At 36.4% G+C, this 19,394-nt stretch overlaps 1 protein-coding gene across 6 annotated transcripts in view; it reads right to left on the reverse strand.

Moving 5' to 3' along the window:
* Positions 1–19,394, reverse strand: part of LOC150101430 (testis-expressed protein 47-like) — a 360,248-nt gene that overhangs the window by 190,070 nt on the left and 150,784 nt on the right. For all 6 annotated transcript variants that reach the window (XM_090400900.1, XM_090400902.1, XM_090400904.1 and 3 more), the window contains one exon: positions 16,041–16,110. In XM_090400900.1, coding sequence (XP_090257026.1) covers positions 16,041–16,110 — 70 coding nt within the window. The remainder of the gene's footprint in view (positions 1–16,040; positions 16,111–19,394) is intronic.

Raw genomic sequence — 19,394 nt, forward strand, 5'->3', positions numbered from 1 at the left:
ATGTAGCAGAGACATGGTGACTAACAAAAAAGAGACATAACTTGAATACAAGCAATGAAAATGAAAGTTTTAAGTAGGAAAGAAAAAAGATGGAATAAAAAATGTGGACATTATGTTTAGTACAAAAAAAGTGTTGAAGAAATGCTTATGAATTCTCACTTGGAGTGATATGGATATCTAATGAGAATGAATTCAGAAGGCATACCAAGAAGAATGTATGGAATGAAAGCTGAGAGAAGGGACCAAGAGGGAGACTATAGGAAAGGTGGAGACCAGATAAAGTGCAGATGTATAAAAAAGAAACCGTGAAGGAAGAATTTGGAAGAACAGAAAGAAATGGAGAGATATGATTCACTTGACAGGTTTCAGTTGAAACAGTTGTTGCTAAAGAAAGAACAAGAAAGAAGTAGTGCTGCAATAACACTGCCAAACATAAGATGATTAGGCCTAACTGCAGTCCTTTGAGATGACAATGAGTACTGCCTGCAATTGCTTGGCTCTCTGAAATGATATTCAACCTCTTTAGTTAGAGTTGCATTTTTATCTTGTAGAACAAATTGAGAAGTTTCAGGAAGTCAGGTCTAGGAAGTATACTGAAACCACAAATACTGCAGGAGCAACCACAGCCATGGCCAAAATAGCAACCAAACTGCTTTGGCAGTTTTGAAGAAAAGAAAATGCACCGATATATTGAATTAGACAAACCCTATATGTCTTCAACTTTGTGAGAACAACGACAGTCTTCAGGAGTAGATTTCTACACTTTTTTCAACATGCTTAACAGTCTAACCTTCAAATGCGCAGCATTCTTAATCCATGTCATTCACTCTTGTACAAAGGAAACCAATAAAAAAGGCTGTATCCATCTAATCTCTAAAGCTGTTCAATACTTTTCAAACTTCTTTCGAACAGCTAACCAAGTTGGAAAAAAAAGTTTGATTCTAACTTTTTTTTTTTTTTTTTTGCATTTTAACATCACTCAGTTTTAAAAACTGAAGAGTGCAAACAAAGAAGCCAGTAAACTACATTTACATGGAAACAGTGCAAGTTATAACAGTTATAACTAACTAATAATGAAGCAGCATTAAAAAAAAACACTGGAAAGTCACTGTTAGTCAAACACGCCACTTGTAGCTAATCCTGGAATTATTGGATAGCACTTTTATACTGACACCATACACAAGAAGTTGCAATATATGCATAATTCTGTCATTTGTAAGAAAGAATGAAGCTGGAGGTCATAATTTTTGGAAGAAAACAGTGTGTAGAAGACTATTCAACAGAACAAAAATAAATGGAATGAAAAAGGAGAATGAGAAGTTGGCATGAAACTGTGTCGACTAATAGCAGCTTATTTCATTTAGTTCATAACCTGAAGCACAAGTTTAAGCCCAAATTGAATGTCATTAAAGACAGGAATGGAGCAGTACTAATAGAAGAACTGGAAATCAAAAACAGATGGAAAGAATACTATGAGGAACTGTACAGCAGTGAGGACAGAGAAAATTTGGAAGAGCCTTCTCATCAGGAACATTTTGATTTGGAAATTCCTCCACTTAGGTATGAGGTTGAAAGAGCAGTTAAACAGTTTAACAACGATAAGGTCCCAGGTGCAGATGGAATCTCAGCAGAATTAATTAAGGCCACAGGGGATGGTGGGATAAGAGTGTTTCATAGGTTGATTACAAGGATATGGGAGACACGATCATGGCCTAGAAGACTGGAAGAATTCAGTTTTCATACCACTACATAAGAAGGAAGATATGAAGGATTGCAACTTCTATAGAACTATTGGTTTAATCTCTCATGCAAGTAAGATTTTATTAAAGATCATTCATTCTAAATAGGATTGAGGCCAAAGTTGAGGCAGAGATGTCTGAGGAACAAGCAGGTTTTAGGAAAGGTAACAGAGATCAGATCCTTTGCCAGATCATAGAAAAGTATAAAGAATTTAGACTCCCTATGGTAATGTGTTTCATAGACTACTCTAAAGCTTTTGACTGTATCCAGCATGTTAAACTGTGGGAAGTAATGAACATAATGGGTTTTCTTCAACACACACAACCACGTTTATAGCTAACATTTACAGGTGTTGAATTAACTGATTGGTTTCAGGTTGGAAAGGGAGTTAGGCAAGGATGCCTACTTTCTCCTCACCTGTTTAGTATACTGAGGACATCGTGTGTGTGTTTTCGTGATCTTAAGACATTGCGTGATCTTAAGACAAGAATTAGAACAGGTGGTAGATTTATCAGTAATCTGAGGTATGCTAATGATACAGTACTTCTTTGTAATGACAAGGAATAACTATAACAAATCCTTGACAAAGTTAATGAGATCAGGAAGAACAGAGGACTTCGGCTCAATCTTAGCAAGACAAAGATTATGGTTCTTAAGGAAATACAGACAAGGAAGCATACCTTAATGGAGAAAGAACTGGGGAAGTCAGCAAGTTCGAGTACCTGGGATCCATTATTAATGTGAAGAATTGCTGTTCAGAAGAAGAATAGAAATGGCTAAAACAACAGTCAGAAACTTGGTTAAAATCTGGAAGGATGGATCTATCTCCACAGAAACAAAGTTGATGATTTTGGATGCAGCTGTTTTTCCAATAGTGACTTATGGAAGTGAGACTTCTAACCTAAAGTCAGACAGGAAAAGGATAACTGCTTTTCAGATGTGTTAACAGAAGGCTGACAAATCGATGAGTGCTAGAAAAGATTGGTAAAACTTTAAAGCTCCTTAAGTATATCGACAGAAGAAAGTTGAAATAATTTGGAAAAAAAAAAGTTTAAAACCAATTACTAATTTTCTGAAATATATGAACCACCCATTGAACTGAGTTTATGCAATGAAAATAATTTTTATGTATTTTATTTTTTTTTTGTAAATGGAAGTTTGTTACCATTGCTGGCCTGGTTGGTCAAGCAGATAGCACACCAGCACTCCAATCAAGAGGTTGTGGGTTCAAAGCCATCCTGCTCTGGATGAGCTTGTATAGCTCCTTGAGGTTAGTCCAGAAAGTAGTCATTTGAACTACTTTCCAGTTTGTGACTGGGTAAAAGTGAGTTTTCTCTCTGGTCATTCAATGTATTTCATGGTAGATGTCTTCTTTTCTTCAGACTTTTTTATTTTTAAATGTAGGAGTGCCACAGAGCTCTATTCATTTGATAACAAACCTATTTGGGAACAAATATCCAAAGCTTCAACATCTTGAAACTCAACCATTTCCAGACTTCATACATTTGCAATGCCACTTGTGACAGAGTGAAGGCTGTTTTTAAATAGAGGACACAAGAATTAATAAATATGTTTAATATAAAAAAATTAATATGCATAAAATGAATAAAACTATTTGACAAATATTTTGATTGGAAACTAACAGATCATTCTCAGTATAGATAGTTCAAACAAGGAGAATGATGACGATGGATTTTTTAAAAAAATTATATGAGTTGCATATGTTGGATTCTGAATGAAGAAAAATTAAAATTATTAATACTCCCTACAGAATCCAACTTAATCCACCATACCAAAGGCTGTACTTGTAAAAATTATTTGATATTAATCTTATGATTGTAAATTATTATTCATATAATTGCCTTGAGTTTATTTATTAAATTTTATTAATTAATCTAAAATATGTGTTAGCAATGATAGGACCTTGTATTGAAATATTATTCTGTTTATTTTGATTATTCCTAATTTAATATTATGAGGAATTGTATATATAAGTTTAATATGCCTTATGTGAATTATAATATTTTAATTTTTTATTTATCACTACCAGTATGTAAAGGTATAATGTTATGCAATATTTCTGTTTTTATTTTATTTTGTTTGTTACTATGGTGACGAGCTAGAAATAGCTAGCGCGTGCATGGATCACGAGATATGGTATTCAACGGAGAGAAGGAATTGACATAAGCTAGAGCAGGAGAAACAATTTTGGCGGGAAAAAAGAAGGGAGGTATATAAGCTAAGAGCGGAGAAAACCGGGGCTCTTCTCTTTTTCAGGACTGACCATTCGAGGACACGAGAACATTGAGTATAGCACAGAGAGACGAGGAGAATTGGAGATGCAGCAAGGTGAATGCAAAGGATTGCTGTGTCTAGAACTTTAGTGCTGTAATTGGACTATTTAAGGATCGGAAAAGTAATAGGCAACTGAAAACAATTCTAGAAGTTAAAGAATTACTATGTGTTCCATTAGTTTCAAGGAACTTTAACAGAGAGCTGAATTGGTTGAATAGTGTTAAAGAAGGAATGAGCTTTTTTCCTTTATCCAAGTAAGTCTATACACATGAAGTGCGACCATTAATAGTTCAGTTATCATTGAGAAGATTTATTCTAAATAGTGTTGCCATAGTGTGCTAAGTAAATATAGTTATAAAGTGTGCCCATAGTGAAATTGATGAGCAAAGGATTTATCCGGTAAGAACTGTCCAATTATATCTTACTTCAGTGCAGAGATATATGTGTAATTCCTCCTGTTATTCCCCACATTAACACGTTCGCTGCCAACTACGAGTATACTCGTAGTTGGTAAACCAGCTACACAAGCCAGCTACGAGTATACTCGTATGATGCTTACCGCCGGCAACGAGATTACTGTACTGACCTTGAAGAAGTGAAAATGCTTGGTTTGTGGAGCTAGCATTAAAACTGTGTATTCTCATAGATAGTATATGCTCTGCACAAGCCAACTACGAGTATACTCGTATGACGCTTACCGCCGGCAACAAGATTACCGTACTGACCTTGAAGAAGTGAAATTGCTTAGCGTATGGGAACAGACTATGTCGAAGTAGCATGGCAGCGAACGTGTTAATTATAACACTTTTTGCTGAAATCAGCTGGAGTATGAAGTATGAAAGTGTATACTTATGAAGCATTTGTTGCCAACATTAATGTATTGAGACTTTACTGACTATATGATAATAGTAAAATTTGTTACTAAGAGATTTTGTGATATTGAACTCTATTAAAAGTTATTTTAATATTGTGAAAGCTATAAGTCTGATAGCAGGATGCCCATAGACTGAATCTGTAAGATGTTGTGACCAGTTAAAAAAATATTATTATTATTATTAAACAAGACCTCATGGAGTCAAAGACTCATCTAGGAGGTCCGTTTATCTCACACACATCTCATCATACCGTGTCTTAAACACATTCAAACTCCTTGCAGACATCACACTCTCAGGCAAGGCATTCCAATCACTCACAACTCGCCCCAAAAAAAAACCTGCCTCTCACTCCCCTACTCACATCCTCTTTATACAGTTTCCAGGGATGACCTCTGGTTCTCCCCTGATCTCCCACTATTCTCTGTAGAACTTCTCCACCATTGATCCTATAACAACCCCTTACCAACTTGTAGGTCTCTATGATATCTCCCCTCTTCCTTCTCTCCACTAGACTCTGCAAATTACATCTTTTCAATCTTTCCTCATACTCGACATTCCAGAGGTCAGAAACTACCTTAGTCAGTCGCCTTTAGACCCTTTCCAACATCTCTTCATCCTTCTGAAAACCAGGTGACCAAATCTGGGCACAATAGTCCATGTGTGGTCTAATCAAAGCCTTATACAATGGAACAAGAATCTCCCTACTTCTACACGTCAGTGTCCTCCGCATCATTCCCAGAAGTCTTTGTGTTGTCTTCACAATTTTGGCGATGTGTCCCCTAAATTTTAGATCCTTATCCACTATCACCCCCAGATCTCTTATTTCCTCTACTTCCAACAATATATTCTCACCAAGCATAAATTCTGCATCCCATCTTTGTTTTCCAAATTTTAAAACCTTACATTTTGCAACATTGAACTCACATCCCCATTTGCTTGCCCAATCACTCAATTTGTTCAAGTCTTCTTGCAAGGCCACAACATCTTCACTACTCTTTATGGTTCGTCCCAACTTTGCATCATCTGCAAACAACTGAATATCTCCATCCAAATCTTCGCCAATATCATTAATATACAAGTTAAATAGTAATGGCCCTAAAACAGACCCCTGAGGCACTCCACTAGTGACTTTCCTTTTGCTGGATATTGCATCCCCATACACAACTTGTTGATACCTATCAGTTAGCCAGTCTCCAATCCAATGCACTAATCTAATATCCAACCCCATCTGCTCTAGTTTGACTGTCAACTTATCATGAGGTACTCTATCAAAAGCTTTTGCGAAATCCAAGTATATTACTGTGTATCCTTCTCCTCTGTCCAAGGAAGCAGTCACTTTATTGTAATATGTAAGTAGATTACTAAAACATGACCTCCCTTTAGCAAATCCATGCTGTCCATCAAAGATTATACCATTGTTGTCAACCAAACTCTGGATCCTAGTTCTCACAAGCTTCTCCAACAACTTAACCACAACACCTGACACACACAGATAGGCCTATAGTTTGATGCTTGAGTTCGATCACCTCCTTTATGAAGTGGCACAATCTTGCCCTCCTTCCACTCTTTAGGAACTTGACCAAGTGCAAGACTCGTATTAAAAAAATATGTCAAGACAGGTGTCAACTCTCTGGCACATTCCTTCAGAATACGCGGTGATATATTATCAAGTCCCACAGCCTTATTTACATCTAGTTTACTTAACTCCCCAAACACCTCTTGCTCACTTACAGTCAGTCTCTCCTCCCCATCATCAACTGCTCATTAAGTATCTCCACCACACATTCTGCAACAGCTGTCTTTATACCATTTCCTCCAATCAATGTCATCCTTCCATAATCCTTCATTCTTTTGCTGGTTACATATCGAAAGAACTCCCTAGGATTCTTTTTGGCTTCATTAGCTAACTGCTGTTCATACCTCTCTTTAGCTACTCTCACCAACCAAGTCACCCTCCTTGCCTGGTCTTTGTAGACCTCATGAAATTGGTTACTTCCACTTCTCTTATGCTGCCTCCACAATGCCCTTTTTCTCTGTATTGCATGCTTAATCTCTTTATTCATCCATCTCACACCTACCTTATTTAACCTTCTCACCCATGGTATACATTTAGACATTGCATCTACTAAATAGTTTTTGAAAATCCCCCAAGCTGCATTGATCTCTTTTCCAGCTAACTCCTCATTCCATGCTACACCTGCAAGCTGTCTCCTGAGCTCTTCATAATCACCCCTCTTGTAGTTCCACATATACCCTTTTTTCACAGAGGTCCTTGCACTGCTGGCAACCACCCAGGTAATCACCTCATGGTCACTTTCACCAATTGGTGTATGATTTGACACCTCATTGATAATTACATCTTCCGATGAGATGACCAAATCCAAGACCCTTAATCCTCGTGTGCCTCTGTTACATACTGTCTGAGGTAGTTATCCCTCAAAAACTCAAGAAACTCATTTTCTTGAGTTTTTGAGGGAGTTTTTACAGTTCCAGTTATCTCTTCATTCCAGTCTATATTGCCATAATTAAAATCAGCCATAATGATCACCCTTTTCTTATTTGCTTGGCTTATTTGACTATACATTTCACTATCACCACCATCCACATTACCAGGTATATAACAACATCCCACCAAGTATTTGATTCTATTCACCTCTATCTCACACCATACTGCCTCAAAACCAGTGGCCCTATTTCCCTCTTGCATCTCTACCTTGTATGGACATAACTCTTTCTCTATCATCAATAGTACTCCCCCTCCCTTTTTACCCCTTCTATCCTCACGAAACACATCATACCTTTCCATCTCTATTCCTGTCAGGATGTCGTCCTCATCTAACCATGTCTCACTTATTCCGACAATCTCTGGGTGCACAGACGCAATTAGTGCAACCATTTCATCCGCCTTGTTTCTTATACTTCTAGCATTGGTATACAAACACAACAACTCATTTCTGGATCTACAGCTAGTTCCACTGATACCACTTACTCGATGTGATCTCTCCATGCTGGACTGAGGCCATTTCCCTTTCTGCTTCTTCATTTTAGAACCCTTTGCAATTCCATCTGTTTCCTCTTGATCCCTGGTCATCCCATTATTTTCCTGCCTACACATGCTCTCACCTCCTCTTGGAGCATCCACCTTTCTCACGCTGTGTACCCCTGTCCACCCTGAGCCTCCCCATTTCCCTGCTCCTCTTGCACACCCATTCTCTCATTTTCTATACTCATACCACTCACTTCCCCATTCATTTCCACTTCTTCAATCTCTCCTATCTTACTCTCCTGCTCTTCCACATCACTCCCCTCTCGATCTGATTCATTCTCTCTATTCACTTCTCTACTTTCCAGCAGCAGTCTCTCTAAGCGACTCACACCATAACCACTCAAATGCAGTCCGTCGCTCCCATACAGCTCACTTCGTCCCTCAAACTCATTCCACACATTAACAAACTGTACTCCCATCTCCTCACACATTTCAGCCAGAATATCATTCATAATCCTTGCTCTCTACCTCATTTCACCACAATCATACCTAGGCAACACACTGACTACCCTTCATGTCACACTATTCTCTTTTATCTTTCCAAGCAGTCTCCTGACATTCATTTTGACATGCTCTTTGTTCTCTCTCAAATCATTTGTACCAATTAATACAATTAACTCTTTTGCTCGCTCCCGCCTCATATTCAATGCCTCAATCACTCTACTCATTTTACCGCCTGGAAAACATACCTTGTGCATTTTATCCTCTAGAACACCTTTAATAATGGAGTCGCCATACAATGCCACTCGCTCATCTTTCGTTAACTCTTTCATGCCATCATGATTTATTTTAATAGTTTTGACCTGAATTCTCTTAATTTCATTCCGCATCCATTTCATTTCTTGCTTCATCCAATCCAATTCACCTTCCGAACCTCGCGACACATTCTCTCTATCATTAAATCTTTCTAACTTTCTAACTCTTGACCCCTCTTCTCACTTTCCCTCTCATTCATCCTTCTTTGTTTCCGTACTTTCGGTCCAACATATGTCCAATTTTCACTATCATTCTTCTCACTTTCACTCTCATTTATCTTTCTTTGTTTCCGTACTTTCAGACTAACATGCGTCCAACTTTCGCTATCATTCTTCTCACTTTTACTGTCATTCATCTTTCTTTGGTTCAGTACTTTCGTTCCAACATGTGTCCAACTTTCGTCATCATTCATTCTTTTTTCGCTATCATTTATTCTTTCGATTTTTTTTACTTGCGATTTCTGCATCTCGCCATTTCTACTTTCATTCGTTCTCTCAATTTCGTTTCTTTCCGCCTCACTTTCGTCCCTTTTAACATCCATTACGGTTGTCAAATCACTCTTTTTCTTTTTTCCTGATTTTTTAACATTTTTTCGCCTTCCTTTCTCACCATCGTTCTCTTTCAAATGTGCACTCGCGACACAATCGGTACTAGCACTTTCTGTCATCAATTTCATATTCGCATACATCAGTTCCTCGTTCAGGTCACACTTCGCACCCACCCACCCTTCTTCCATCCGCACTAAACATCCACAAATCATTTATGTGATCGAAGGAATACATATAACAGACCTCACACTTAACGAAACGACTGAAATCTAAATTAAAATCATGGAATGACAATGCCGCCGCCATTTTTTTTTTTTTTTTTTTTTTCTCTGCAGGTTACTAGGTCTAATAATAACGATTTTGTAATTTAGTTTAGGCAAGAAAAAACCCCCACACTAATAATATTGGTGGCATACAACGTTTATAGTCTCTCTTACTTAAACAATTACGCATATATACTTAATTATTCCTAGTAAAACTTATCTGAATCAGGAGCTCTTCAAATTGGGTCTGCAGCGCTTGGCCCACTAGCACCCTCCCTAAGCTAAGACATTTATATTATCTTGTTCTTAGAATTGAATTTATATGTATAATATATAACCCTTAATTAAATGTTTTGTTTTGATGATTTTAAAATTGTGTTTGCCTGAATCTCTTTTACTGCACTATTCATGAAATTATCGGACCTAGCGGGAGCGTCAAAAATAAGAGATATACTCGGTCAACGTAAGAAATAATATTGATATAAAATTAGTTGATGCTTGGTTTCACTACATTTCATTAGACTAATCTAGATATAGAGTGGCGCAGTCTAAAAATATAAATTTCTCTATATTTAAATTAGTAATCAACCAGCAACTTATTACTTGTTTAAGAACAGAGTTAAAACAAGATGGCGGATCAAAAACAAGGAGGTACGTCCAACACATGCTAGTTCAATGAGGTATAAAAAAGGATGTAGTATAATGAATGATAGATAGCTGCAAAGTTGTAGGTTGAAAAGTACTATAATCATTACAACTCTGTACCGATTTACTGGAGAGGCCTTGTTCTTACACCAATCTATTCAGCAAATTTTTTTTTTTTTTTTTTTTTTTTTTTTTTTTTTACATATAGTTAGATTTACATATCTAAACTCAATTTTTGACCAAATGGAGCTACCTTCTTTTTTTTTTTTTTGTAGTAATGTCTTCAATTCTCACTTTCTTCTGGTACAGCCTGTTAATAGGTATCTAGACAGTGGCCAAACACAGATGGACCTTTTAATTTGGGCTTTGGCAAATCACTGCATTCTTTACTGGCTTTAAACCAGCAACAATGGAACAACAAGAGGAAAATTTATGCCATCTGGAGCATTCACCTGGTTAAACAAGGCCCCCCTGCTGTTTTTGCCAGAAAACCAGAGCAAACAGCAAAAAGTCAGCAACTGCAACAAACTCACTTGACATTAACAGAATTCAAAATAGTCACAATAAACATACATATCAACAGAAAAGAAGTGGAACTAGTAGAAGATTAAGCAAGTAACACATCAACATAATTGGTTGCTGCAATAAAGAAGAGAAAAACAGGTGAGATTCTTCTACATAACAACTACAAGAAGTTATATTCAGGCAATGATGAATAAGAAAAAGGAAAGAGTAGCTAGTCTTCAACACCAAACACAAAAATAATCTTTTTGGCAGGCAATATCAAGTAGAGTGATGTGGACAAATATGAAAATGGAGAATTATATAATGTGACTGGGGAAATGAAGAATTTGTGCAATGGTACAACTGAAGGTTCTACTGAAGAAGAAGTGGAGATGGGATTTATCAAGTCATTACAGAAGGAAGCTGTTATAAATAAAAAAGAAAAGTTGTTCCTTGTTTGGTATTCACTTCCTGCTCTAAACAGCCTGTACACCCCTTGAGGGAACATGTTAGGAATTTAATAACGATGATTATAAACAGCAGAGCAGGAAAAGCATACCAAACATATAGAAATGTGTTGGAAAAATTTAGACAAAAGGACAAAGCTAATAAAAAAGTGGTAAGTACCTGATGGATTTCTGTTCAGGACATGGACACATGGACTAATTATTAGTAACACCATGTTCCAACATAGAAAATGTGCACAAATTCACATGGAGAAGAGGCAGTGTTTTCCCACTGGTTCAGGTTACAAGAGTATACAGAGGATTTGAAATAGGAAGTGATCACCATTAGTTTTGAACAGAATAAAATTGAATATCATAATGAAAAGAAAAATATGTAAAAAAGTTTTAAAAAAGAATCAAACTACAGCAGCTTTCAGAGATGAACTTGAGACTTATGTATGCAAGTATTTTTTTCACTTTTCTTCCGACAGGAAGAAAATGAAGGCACATGAAGATAATAATGAAATCTTGGAGACTCAGTGGTAGATTTGATTGATTCAGCCAGAGGGGCATTTGTTGAAGGTTGTATGCAAAGACAGAAAAAATGAAAGAGGAAGTCCTGGAAAAGAAGAAAGCATATTGAAAGCTCCTATCATATAAGATGGTGGATATCTTAAGAGAATACACAGAAAAATATAAGAAAACAAAACAGTATGTAAAAGCAACTAAACAGAAGTCTTGGGAAAAGTAGTAAAAAATAAATATAAAAAAATAAATGGAATATAAATATTGGGAAGGTGACAAAATGTTATGGAGGCTATTGAAAAAGCTTAGAAATGGATGAAAGAAGACTAAAAGGAAACCAAGATGATAAAGGTAATATGAAAAGATAAAGACATCCTTGATGGTTGAAGTAATTATTTTGAAAGAATGTAAAATGAAACAAGTGACAGATCAGTAACAGAAAATATTCAAGAGGAATACCATTGGGCACACACACACACACATTGATACGTGAGGTAGAAAAAGTCATCAAAAACCAAAAATGTGGGAAAGAAGCTGGAGTAGATGATATCCTCCAGAAATGTTCAAAGCATTATAACTGTTCTACAGTGGCTGCACTGTATAATTCAGAAGGCATAGTCAGAAAGTGAAATTCTGGATGAATGAAGTAGAGCTCTCATAGTACCCATTTATAAAAATGGAAAATAAAACTGAAGGTGAAAAATGCTGATGAATTTCCTACTGAGTGTTCCAGATATGATTTGTGCATGCATACTTGCAAATTTGTCAAAGGGAAACTTCGAGAAGAACATGATGAATTCAAGCTAAACAGGAGTTGTCAGGATTTTTACTTTAAGATAGACAGATGAGTAATTATAAGAATATAAAAAAAGATCTGTATTTAAGTTTTTGTAGACTGGAAAATGACAAAGTCCCATCATAAAAGCTGTTCAAAATTCTACAATTATGTAGTGTAAATGGGGCAGCGTATTAAGCGCAGTCTGCATTTAAGTTGCGAGTCAGCAATTAGAAGTGAAGGAAGTACAGGAAGATGATTTGATGTAAAATCAGGTGTGAAACAAGGGTATGCATGCTATCATTAAACCTGATATCAGAATTGGAGATCTTTGCAGGATTTCTTAACTAAATTAAATGCTGCTCTAACAAATATGGCACGTGTGACAATTTGTAATAAAAAAAAGACTAAAATTGTGAAAATATGCAGGAATGTAGAAAACTTGAACTGCATTCTGAATGGAGAAACTATAAGGAGAAAGATGACTGGCAAACTTGCAAAAAGAACAAGGCTCACTCAAGCAAGAAAGGTGGCCAGCATAGTAAGGAAGGCAAAATCTGATTTTGATAAGAAATTAGTCAAGCAAGCTAAATAAAATCCCAAGTTTTATAATTACATAGCAAGTAAAAGGAAGAATGACTATGGAAGAATAATGTTAATGAGTAACTTGATATATAGGAATGTAATACACGATAATTTAGATAACACAAAAAGGATTTAACTTATGTATATATTTTTTATTAGTATAAAATTTTCGCCATAGTATCAAGGGCATCTTCGGTATGACTTTCAAATCTTGTTAAAATAATTTTTACTAGAACTTTAATATAATTAACCCACAACACTCTACATCATGTATATACAGTATGCACATTTCACTGCTGGTTGTAGCTAGCCACAACCAGCAGTGAAATGGAGACTTCTCCAGAAGACTCCATTTCAGAGAAGACTCCATATGGAGACTTCTGTGAGGAAAGGATATATGTGGTATTACAAGGCTGGTGATTATGACAAGCTTAGGAGATAACTTGGAGCGATAGCATAGAATGAGGAGTTGAGAAGTAAGGAAATAAATGCTGCTTGGGAACTGACAAAGAAATACATAACAGAATCAATGCGGTAATGTATTCCAAAGGCCAAAAGGCTGAATAAGGTAGGTGTAGAATGGATGAATGAGGGGCTTAAGAATGAAATTTGGAGGAGAAGGTACTTAAAGTACCTTCTTCTTCCAGGGCACAAGGTGAGAGTTTTCCAGGTCTGATATGGATTATTGTGCACAGATTTGGTTCACCAGATTTTCATGTTGATGAGGATATGTTAGAAAAGGTCCAGAGAAGATTCACAAAGGTGGCCAGTGTGGTCTTTGGAATGTGGAGTACAAGGACAGATTAGGAGAATGTGAATTGCAAAGCCTCATGAAGAGGAGGAAGGGGGGGGGAGATATGATAGAGACATATAAGCTAGTCAGGGGCTGTTAAGAGGATTACATGGAAGATATTTTTCATAGAATGGTAGAGTGGGGTAGAACAAGAGGCCATCACTGGAAACTGTATAAAGAGGGTGTGAGTGGAGGAGTGAGAAGTAGGTACTTTGCATGGAGAGTGGTTGGTGAGTGGAATGTATTGCCTGAGTGTGTTGTGAATAAACTGTTAAGGCACAGTTGGATGAGCATTGTGTGCAATATTGTGTACCTCCCAGATGAGTCACTGACTCCATGGAGGTCAGAGGTTAATAATAACAATTATAATAATAATAATAATATACACACACCAGTTTCTGTTCTTGTTGTTGTTTAATTGGAAAGTCATAGTGAAGATCCCTTTGATAACTAGAGTAAAAATTTTATACTATTAAAAATATATATACATAAGTTAAATCTGTCTTATGTAATTTATTAACTTTAATGAGTACTGGTAGTGAGGTGACAAAAGCAGACAAAATACTGTAGGTGAGTTATCATCAAAGTGGAGATATTACTGTGACAGAAACTGATGTGAGAATAGAGACTGATGAACTGGATGTACTGAGGATATTGCAGAATCTCAATACAAATAAAAAATTAGATTGGATATCAGATCTCATTTTATAAGAATGTGCAAAGAAATGTGCAAAACAAAATATGCACTAGGCTGTTTAGTTCTCAGCTCTGGTCAAGTTTCAAGGGAGAAAAAATAATTCCTTTGCATAAAGGAGGCTCTAGGACTGGGGGTAGCAATTAATTCAATCAGTAACTTAGGAGTGGGGTGGTAAAAGTATTGGAAAAGTATTAGAGTCAAAGATAGAATTCAGGAATGAGTGGATAAGAATATGATGAGCTAGACAATGGGAATAGCTACATGTTGAAACCGCTGGATTTTGCAAAGCATTTGACAAAATATCAAATGGAATTGTGTTATGCAAATTGGAATAAATGAAGACTGGTATGAAACTGGCAATATGGAGATGAGGATGACTGATGGATAGATACCAAAAAAGTAGCATATGGAGAGGAAGAATCTAGAAGAAAGCAGGTAATAGCAGCATGCCACAAACTCTGTGCATGGACCGTGACACCCAGGGTGGGGGCCAAGGAACCCTGCCCACCCCAAAAGAAAAAGGAAAAAACACTAGAAAATTTTCAAAAAATATTTTTCAAATTAAAATTATTATTTTTTTTTTATATTGTGTCGTGTCTTCTATTTCTATACTACTTGAATTAGTGGTCACATAAGGTGGGAATACCCTATAGTTCTCGGGAATCGTGGCCACTGTTGAATGAGAGGCGAACGAAGTATTGCTCTGTCGGAGAGTGCTACTTCATTTGCCCAAGCCAAGTCAAAGGAGATCATGGGTATCATGTATTGGCGATCACTGCAGATGCTCAGTCAAAGGTTGTATGCAATGTGTAGTGTATTTCAAATTGTATACTTAACTCAGCTCCCCCTCCCCAAGATTACATCTTGAGTGCTTTCCCCCCCCCCCCCCAAGATTAAATCCTGAGTGCGCCACTGGACCGTGAAGTAATTTGGAAACAAGAAACAAACTTTGGAGACTCAGTGGCAGACTCTTCTGGAGAAGTGAAATATTCAGTTCCTTGCAGATATTGCAAACCTAGATAGAATAGTTAATAAAGCTGACAAAGAAAACCTGCAGAATTATTTTAATAGGCTGAGAGTATATGCAAAAGATAATGAGTATCAGTTTAATGTGGAAAAGTGTCAAGTTGTTCATTTTGGAAATAAAAAGAATACATGCTGCGTACCAAAGTGGAGGAACTAAACTCCAGAAAATTGATAATGCTAGAGATTTGGGGGTGATAGTAGATAATGATAGTTAAAGTTCAGAGGCCATATTGCTAAGTTAGGGATATTCCACTGACCACATCATGTAGTCAGTGGAATCCTGAAACTGTAACAGTTTTACTTTGATTTGAATGCTCAAAATTTGTCACTACATTTGACCACAAATAAGAAAAGAGGGAATTAAGAGTTTATTCAAATTTAGTTGAAGCCTTTCATAGGCAGAATAATTGAAAATAAAAATATATATACTTTATTAAATTAACCAAAACAAGTACCAAACTTAAATGGACTACATACAAGAGCTGAATTATTATGTAGAGTAATACTGTGTAATGGATTACCTGCAACTATTTCTTTATCTTGGTTTTCTGTCATTTTAGTGATGAAGAACAACTGATGCATTACACATTTCTAAAATGCAAATAACAAAAAAGCATCATTTAAATTTCAGAAAAATAATTTCAAGCTTTTGTTTATTAATTTTTTGATTTTCAACAACTAAAAATTAATTCTAAACTTTGTAAAGTATTGTCTATTACCACTGCAACACATACGATTATGTTAAATTTAACATTTAATGCTACATCCACAGTGTTATTGCAATAATTCAACATTAAATAAATCTCAATCAGGCCTTGAAATACAGGAAAATATATTATTCCTTAGAGAAGGTTACACAGTTCAGTTGGTAATGATGTTCTTAAAAAGAAAAGAACTAGATTCAAATCTCAACTAGGATGTGAAAAACTTTTATAAGGTGTAGAAAGTTTTTTACCTTGGGTTTATTATACGTTAAAGATACCAAGAAATTATATACTTGGTTTTTAATCCTTTTCCCAAGGAAGCAAAACGATGTTTGGTGTGTGAAATATATTCACATCTGAGCTACTTGTATAATATAGAGGCTAATGAAGCGCCTCCGTAGTGCAATTGGAAGAACGATGATACATTGCACCCTTCAATTGGAATAGGCCTAAGTTTGATTCTCGTCACGACAAGAGGAATCTTTATGTTGAATTTTTCAATCGAAGGTGAGTTAGCCGATCTCATACGGAGGCAGCAGGGTTTTTTCTCCTGGAAACTCGAGTTTTTCATCCAGCATACAGACAAATCGGCCTTTAAGAACACGCAATTTACAGACAAAAAAAATACTAGTTGTGGTGGAGATGGGTGGTAGATGGCGTTGATGGAAATGATTGGTAGTAGAGGTTCGGTGTAGTACTAGGTTGAGACAGTTGTATAATAGTAGGTGTCCTCCCACGATGAGTCCTCGGACTCCTTGGAAGTGTCACGAATAATAATAATAATAATGATGACTTCATATCATACTACTAAGATTACATACTAAGGCAAGTGATATGAAGTCATTAGCCTCTATATACAAGTGGCTCAAATGTGAATATATTCACACACAAAACATTGTTTTGCTTCCTTGGGAAAAGGATTAAAAGTCTGTCATGAAATATAATTTCTTGGTATCTTTATCCTTTATAAGGGCTTTTCAGCTGAAGGTGAGTTAGTCTCTGATGGAGGTGGCCAAGTTTTTACTCTGAGAAGCTTGGATTTGTCATTATACAAGAGAGATAAACTAACCAGAGAATATATGCAATTATAACAGACAGACTTATAACAGACTATGCACACAGGATGAACATTACTTAGATATCAATAAAATCAAGTTACTTGGGTTGATCTGAGGCCATTAAGCTGACAAAGTTAACGGAAAATGAGATTTATTGCTTAAAAAAGTTAAATAAAAGTGTCATTAGTAGTTGGTAATGTTAAGGTATTTATTGTAGACAATTCATAGGGTTTTTATTATTATTATTAACATCTAACCTGAAGCTAGAGACTATCATCTAACCTGAAGTTGTGGGAGGTACACACTATCACACACAAAGCTCAACCAACCATGCCTTAAACTGATTCAGTGTCTACCTTCACAACACACTTAGGCAATATATTCCACTCAACAACTACTCTCCATGCAAAGAACCTGCTTCTCTCTCCTCTGCTCACATCCTCCTTATAGTTTCCAGGGATGGTTCTATCCCCCCCCCCCCCATTCTATGAAAAATATCTTCCATGTAATCCTCTTAACAATCCCTGACTAGCTTATATGTCTCAATCATATCCCCCCCCCCTCCTCCTATTCATAAGGCTTTGCAATTTACATTCTTCTTCATATTCCAATTTACAATGTGTCTTCATACTCCACATTCCAAAGACCACTGACCACCTTTGTGAATCTTCTCTGGACCGTTTCTAACATATCCTTGTCACCATTAAAACCTAGTGAGTGACCAAATCTGTGCACAGTAATCCACATGAGATCTGATCAAGGCCTTATTCAATGCCATCATAACCTCTTTATTTCTGCATGTCAGGGTGCTCTACATCATTGCCATTATCTGATGTGATGACTTCATAACTTGTGCAATATGTCCACCACCACTCCCAGATCTCTCATCTCCTCTACATCCTTTAAAATTTCCACACCAAGCATATACTTTGCATTTCATCGTTGCTTACAAAATTTCAAAACCTTTGTAATACTGAACTGACAGTTCCACTGAGCTGCCCATTCATAAATCTATTCAAGTCCAGCTGTAAGGCCATAACATCTGCTTGAGTCTGCATTGCTCTCCCCAATTTTGCATCATCTGCAAACAGCTGCATATCACCAGTTAAACCCATTCCAATATCGTTAATATACAAATTAAACAACAATGGTCCCAATACAGACACCTGCGGCACACCACTAATGACTTGCCTCTTTCAGGATACTGCACCCAGAATCAACTCAGAGGTCCATTATCCAATTCTATTCATTGCAATTTATTTAACAGCTTATTATGTGGTAGTCTATCAAAAGCTTTTGCAAAATCCAAGTACACCATTGTATATACATCTCCCCTTTCCAAGGTATTTCTCGCCTTATTATAATACAGTACATAAGTTAGTAAAATATGATCTCCTTTAACAAACCCATGCTAAGAGCCACAGAGAACAGTGCTGCTATCAACCCATTTGTGTATCTTAGTTCTCACCAATCTCTCTCTCTCTAGTACCTTCACCACAACTCTAGACATACAGATTAGCCTATAATTTGTAGTCTTTAGATTCTTACAATGGCACAGGTTCCAATTTCTTGGAATCTGTGCCATTGTTGTAACTCTTATTAAACAGGCATGCCAATGCTAACTCCTGGAGCAATCCCTTAAGACAAATGGTGATATATCATCAAATCCTATCACCTTATTAATTTATTTATTTATTTCCTCATATACCTCCTTGCTCACTCACAATTAAGACATCCTCTCCTATGTTCTCTACACTTCAGTTTCTTATGATTTCACTCTGATGAAGACGAAATCCTCATAAATTGATCACTGAATACCTCAACATCTTCTGCAGCAGTTACCATTTTCATTATCTTACCACAATCATTCTTCCTTTTATTTGCCACATATCTAAAAAACTCTCTAGGGTTCTTCTTCACCTCATTTTCTAATTTCTGCTCATGCTACACTTCTGTTGTCCTTGCTAACTAAGTCACTCTCCTGGCTTGCTGTTTATATGTTTCATGCAACTGACTGTTACTGTTATTCATGTTGTGCTGCCTTCAAAGTACCTGCTTCTTCCTGATTTCATACTTAATACCCTCATTCATCCATTTTACACCTACCTTACAT

The sequence above is a fragment of the Typopeltis vanoorti genome, chromosome 11, assembly GCF_054136105.1.
Source record: "Typopeltis vanoorti isolate ZY-2024b chromosome 11, IOZ_Tvanoo_1.0, whole genome shotgun sequence".
Taxonomy (NCBI): Eukaryota; Metazoa; Arthropoda; class Arachnida; order Uropygi; family Thelyphonidae; genus Typopeltis; species Typopeltis vanoorti.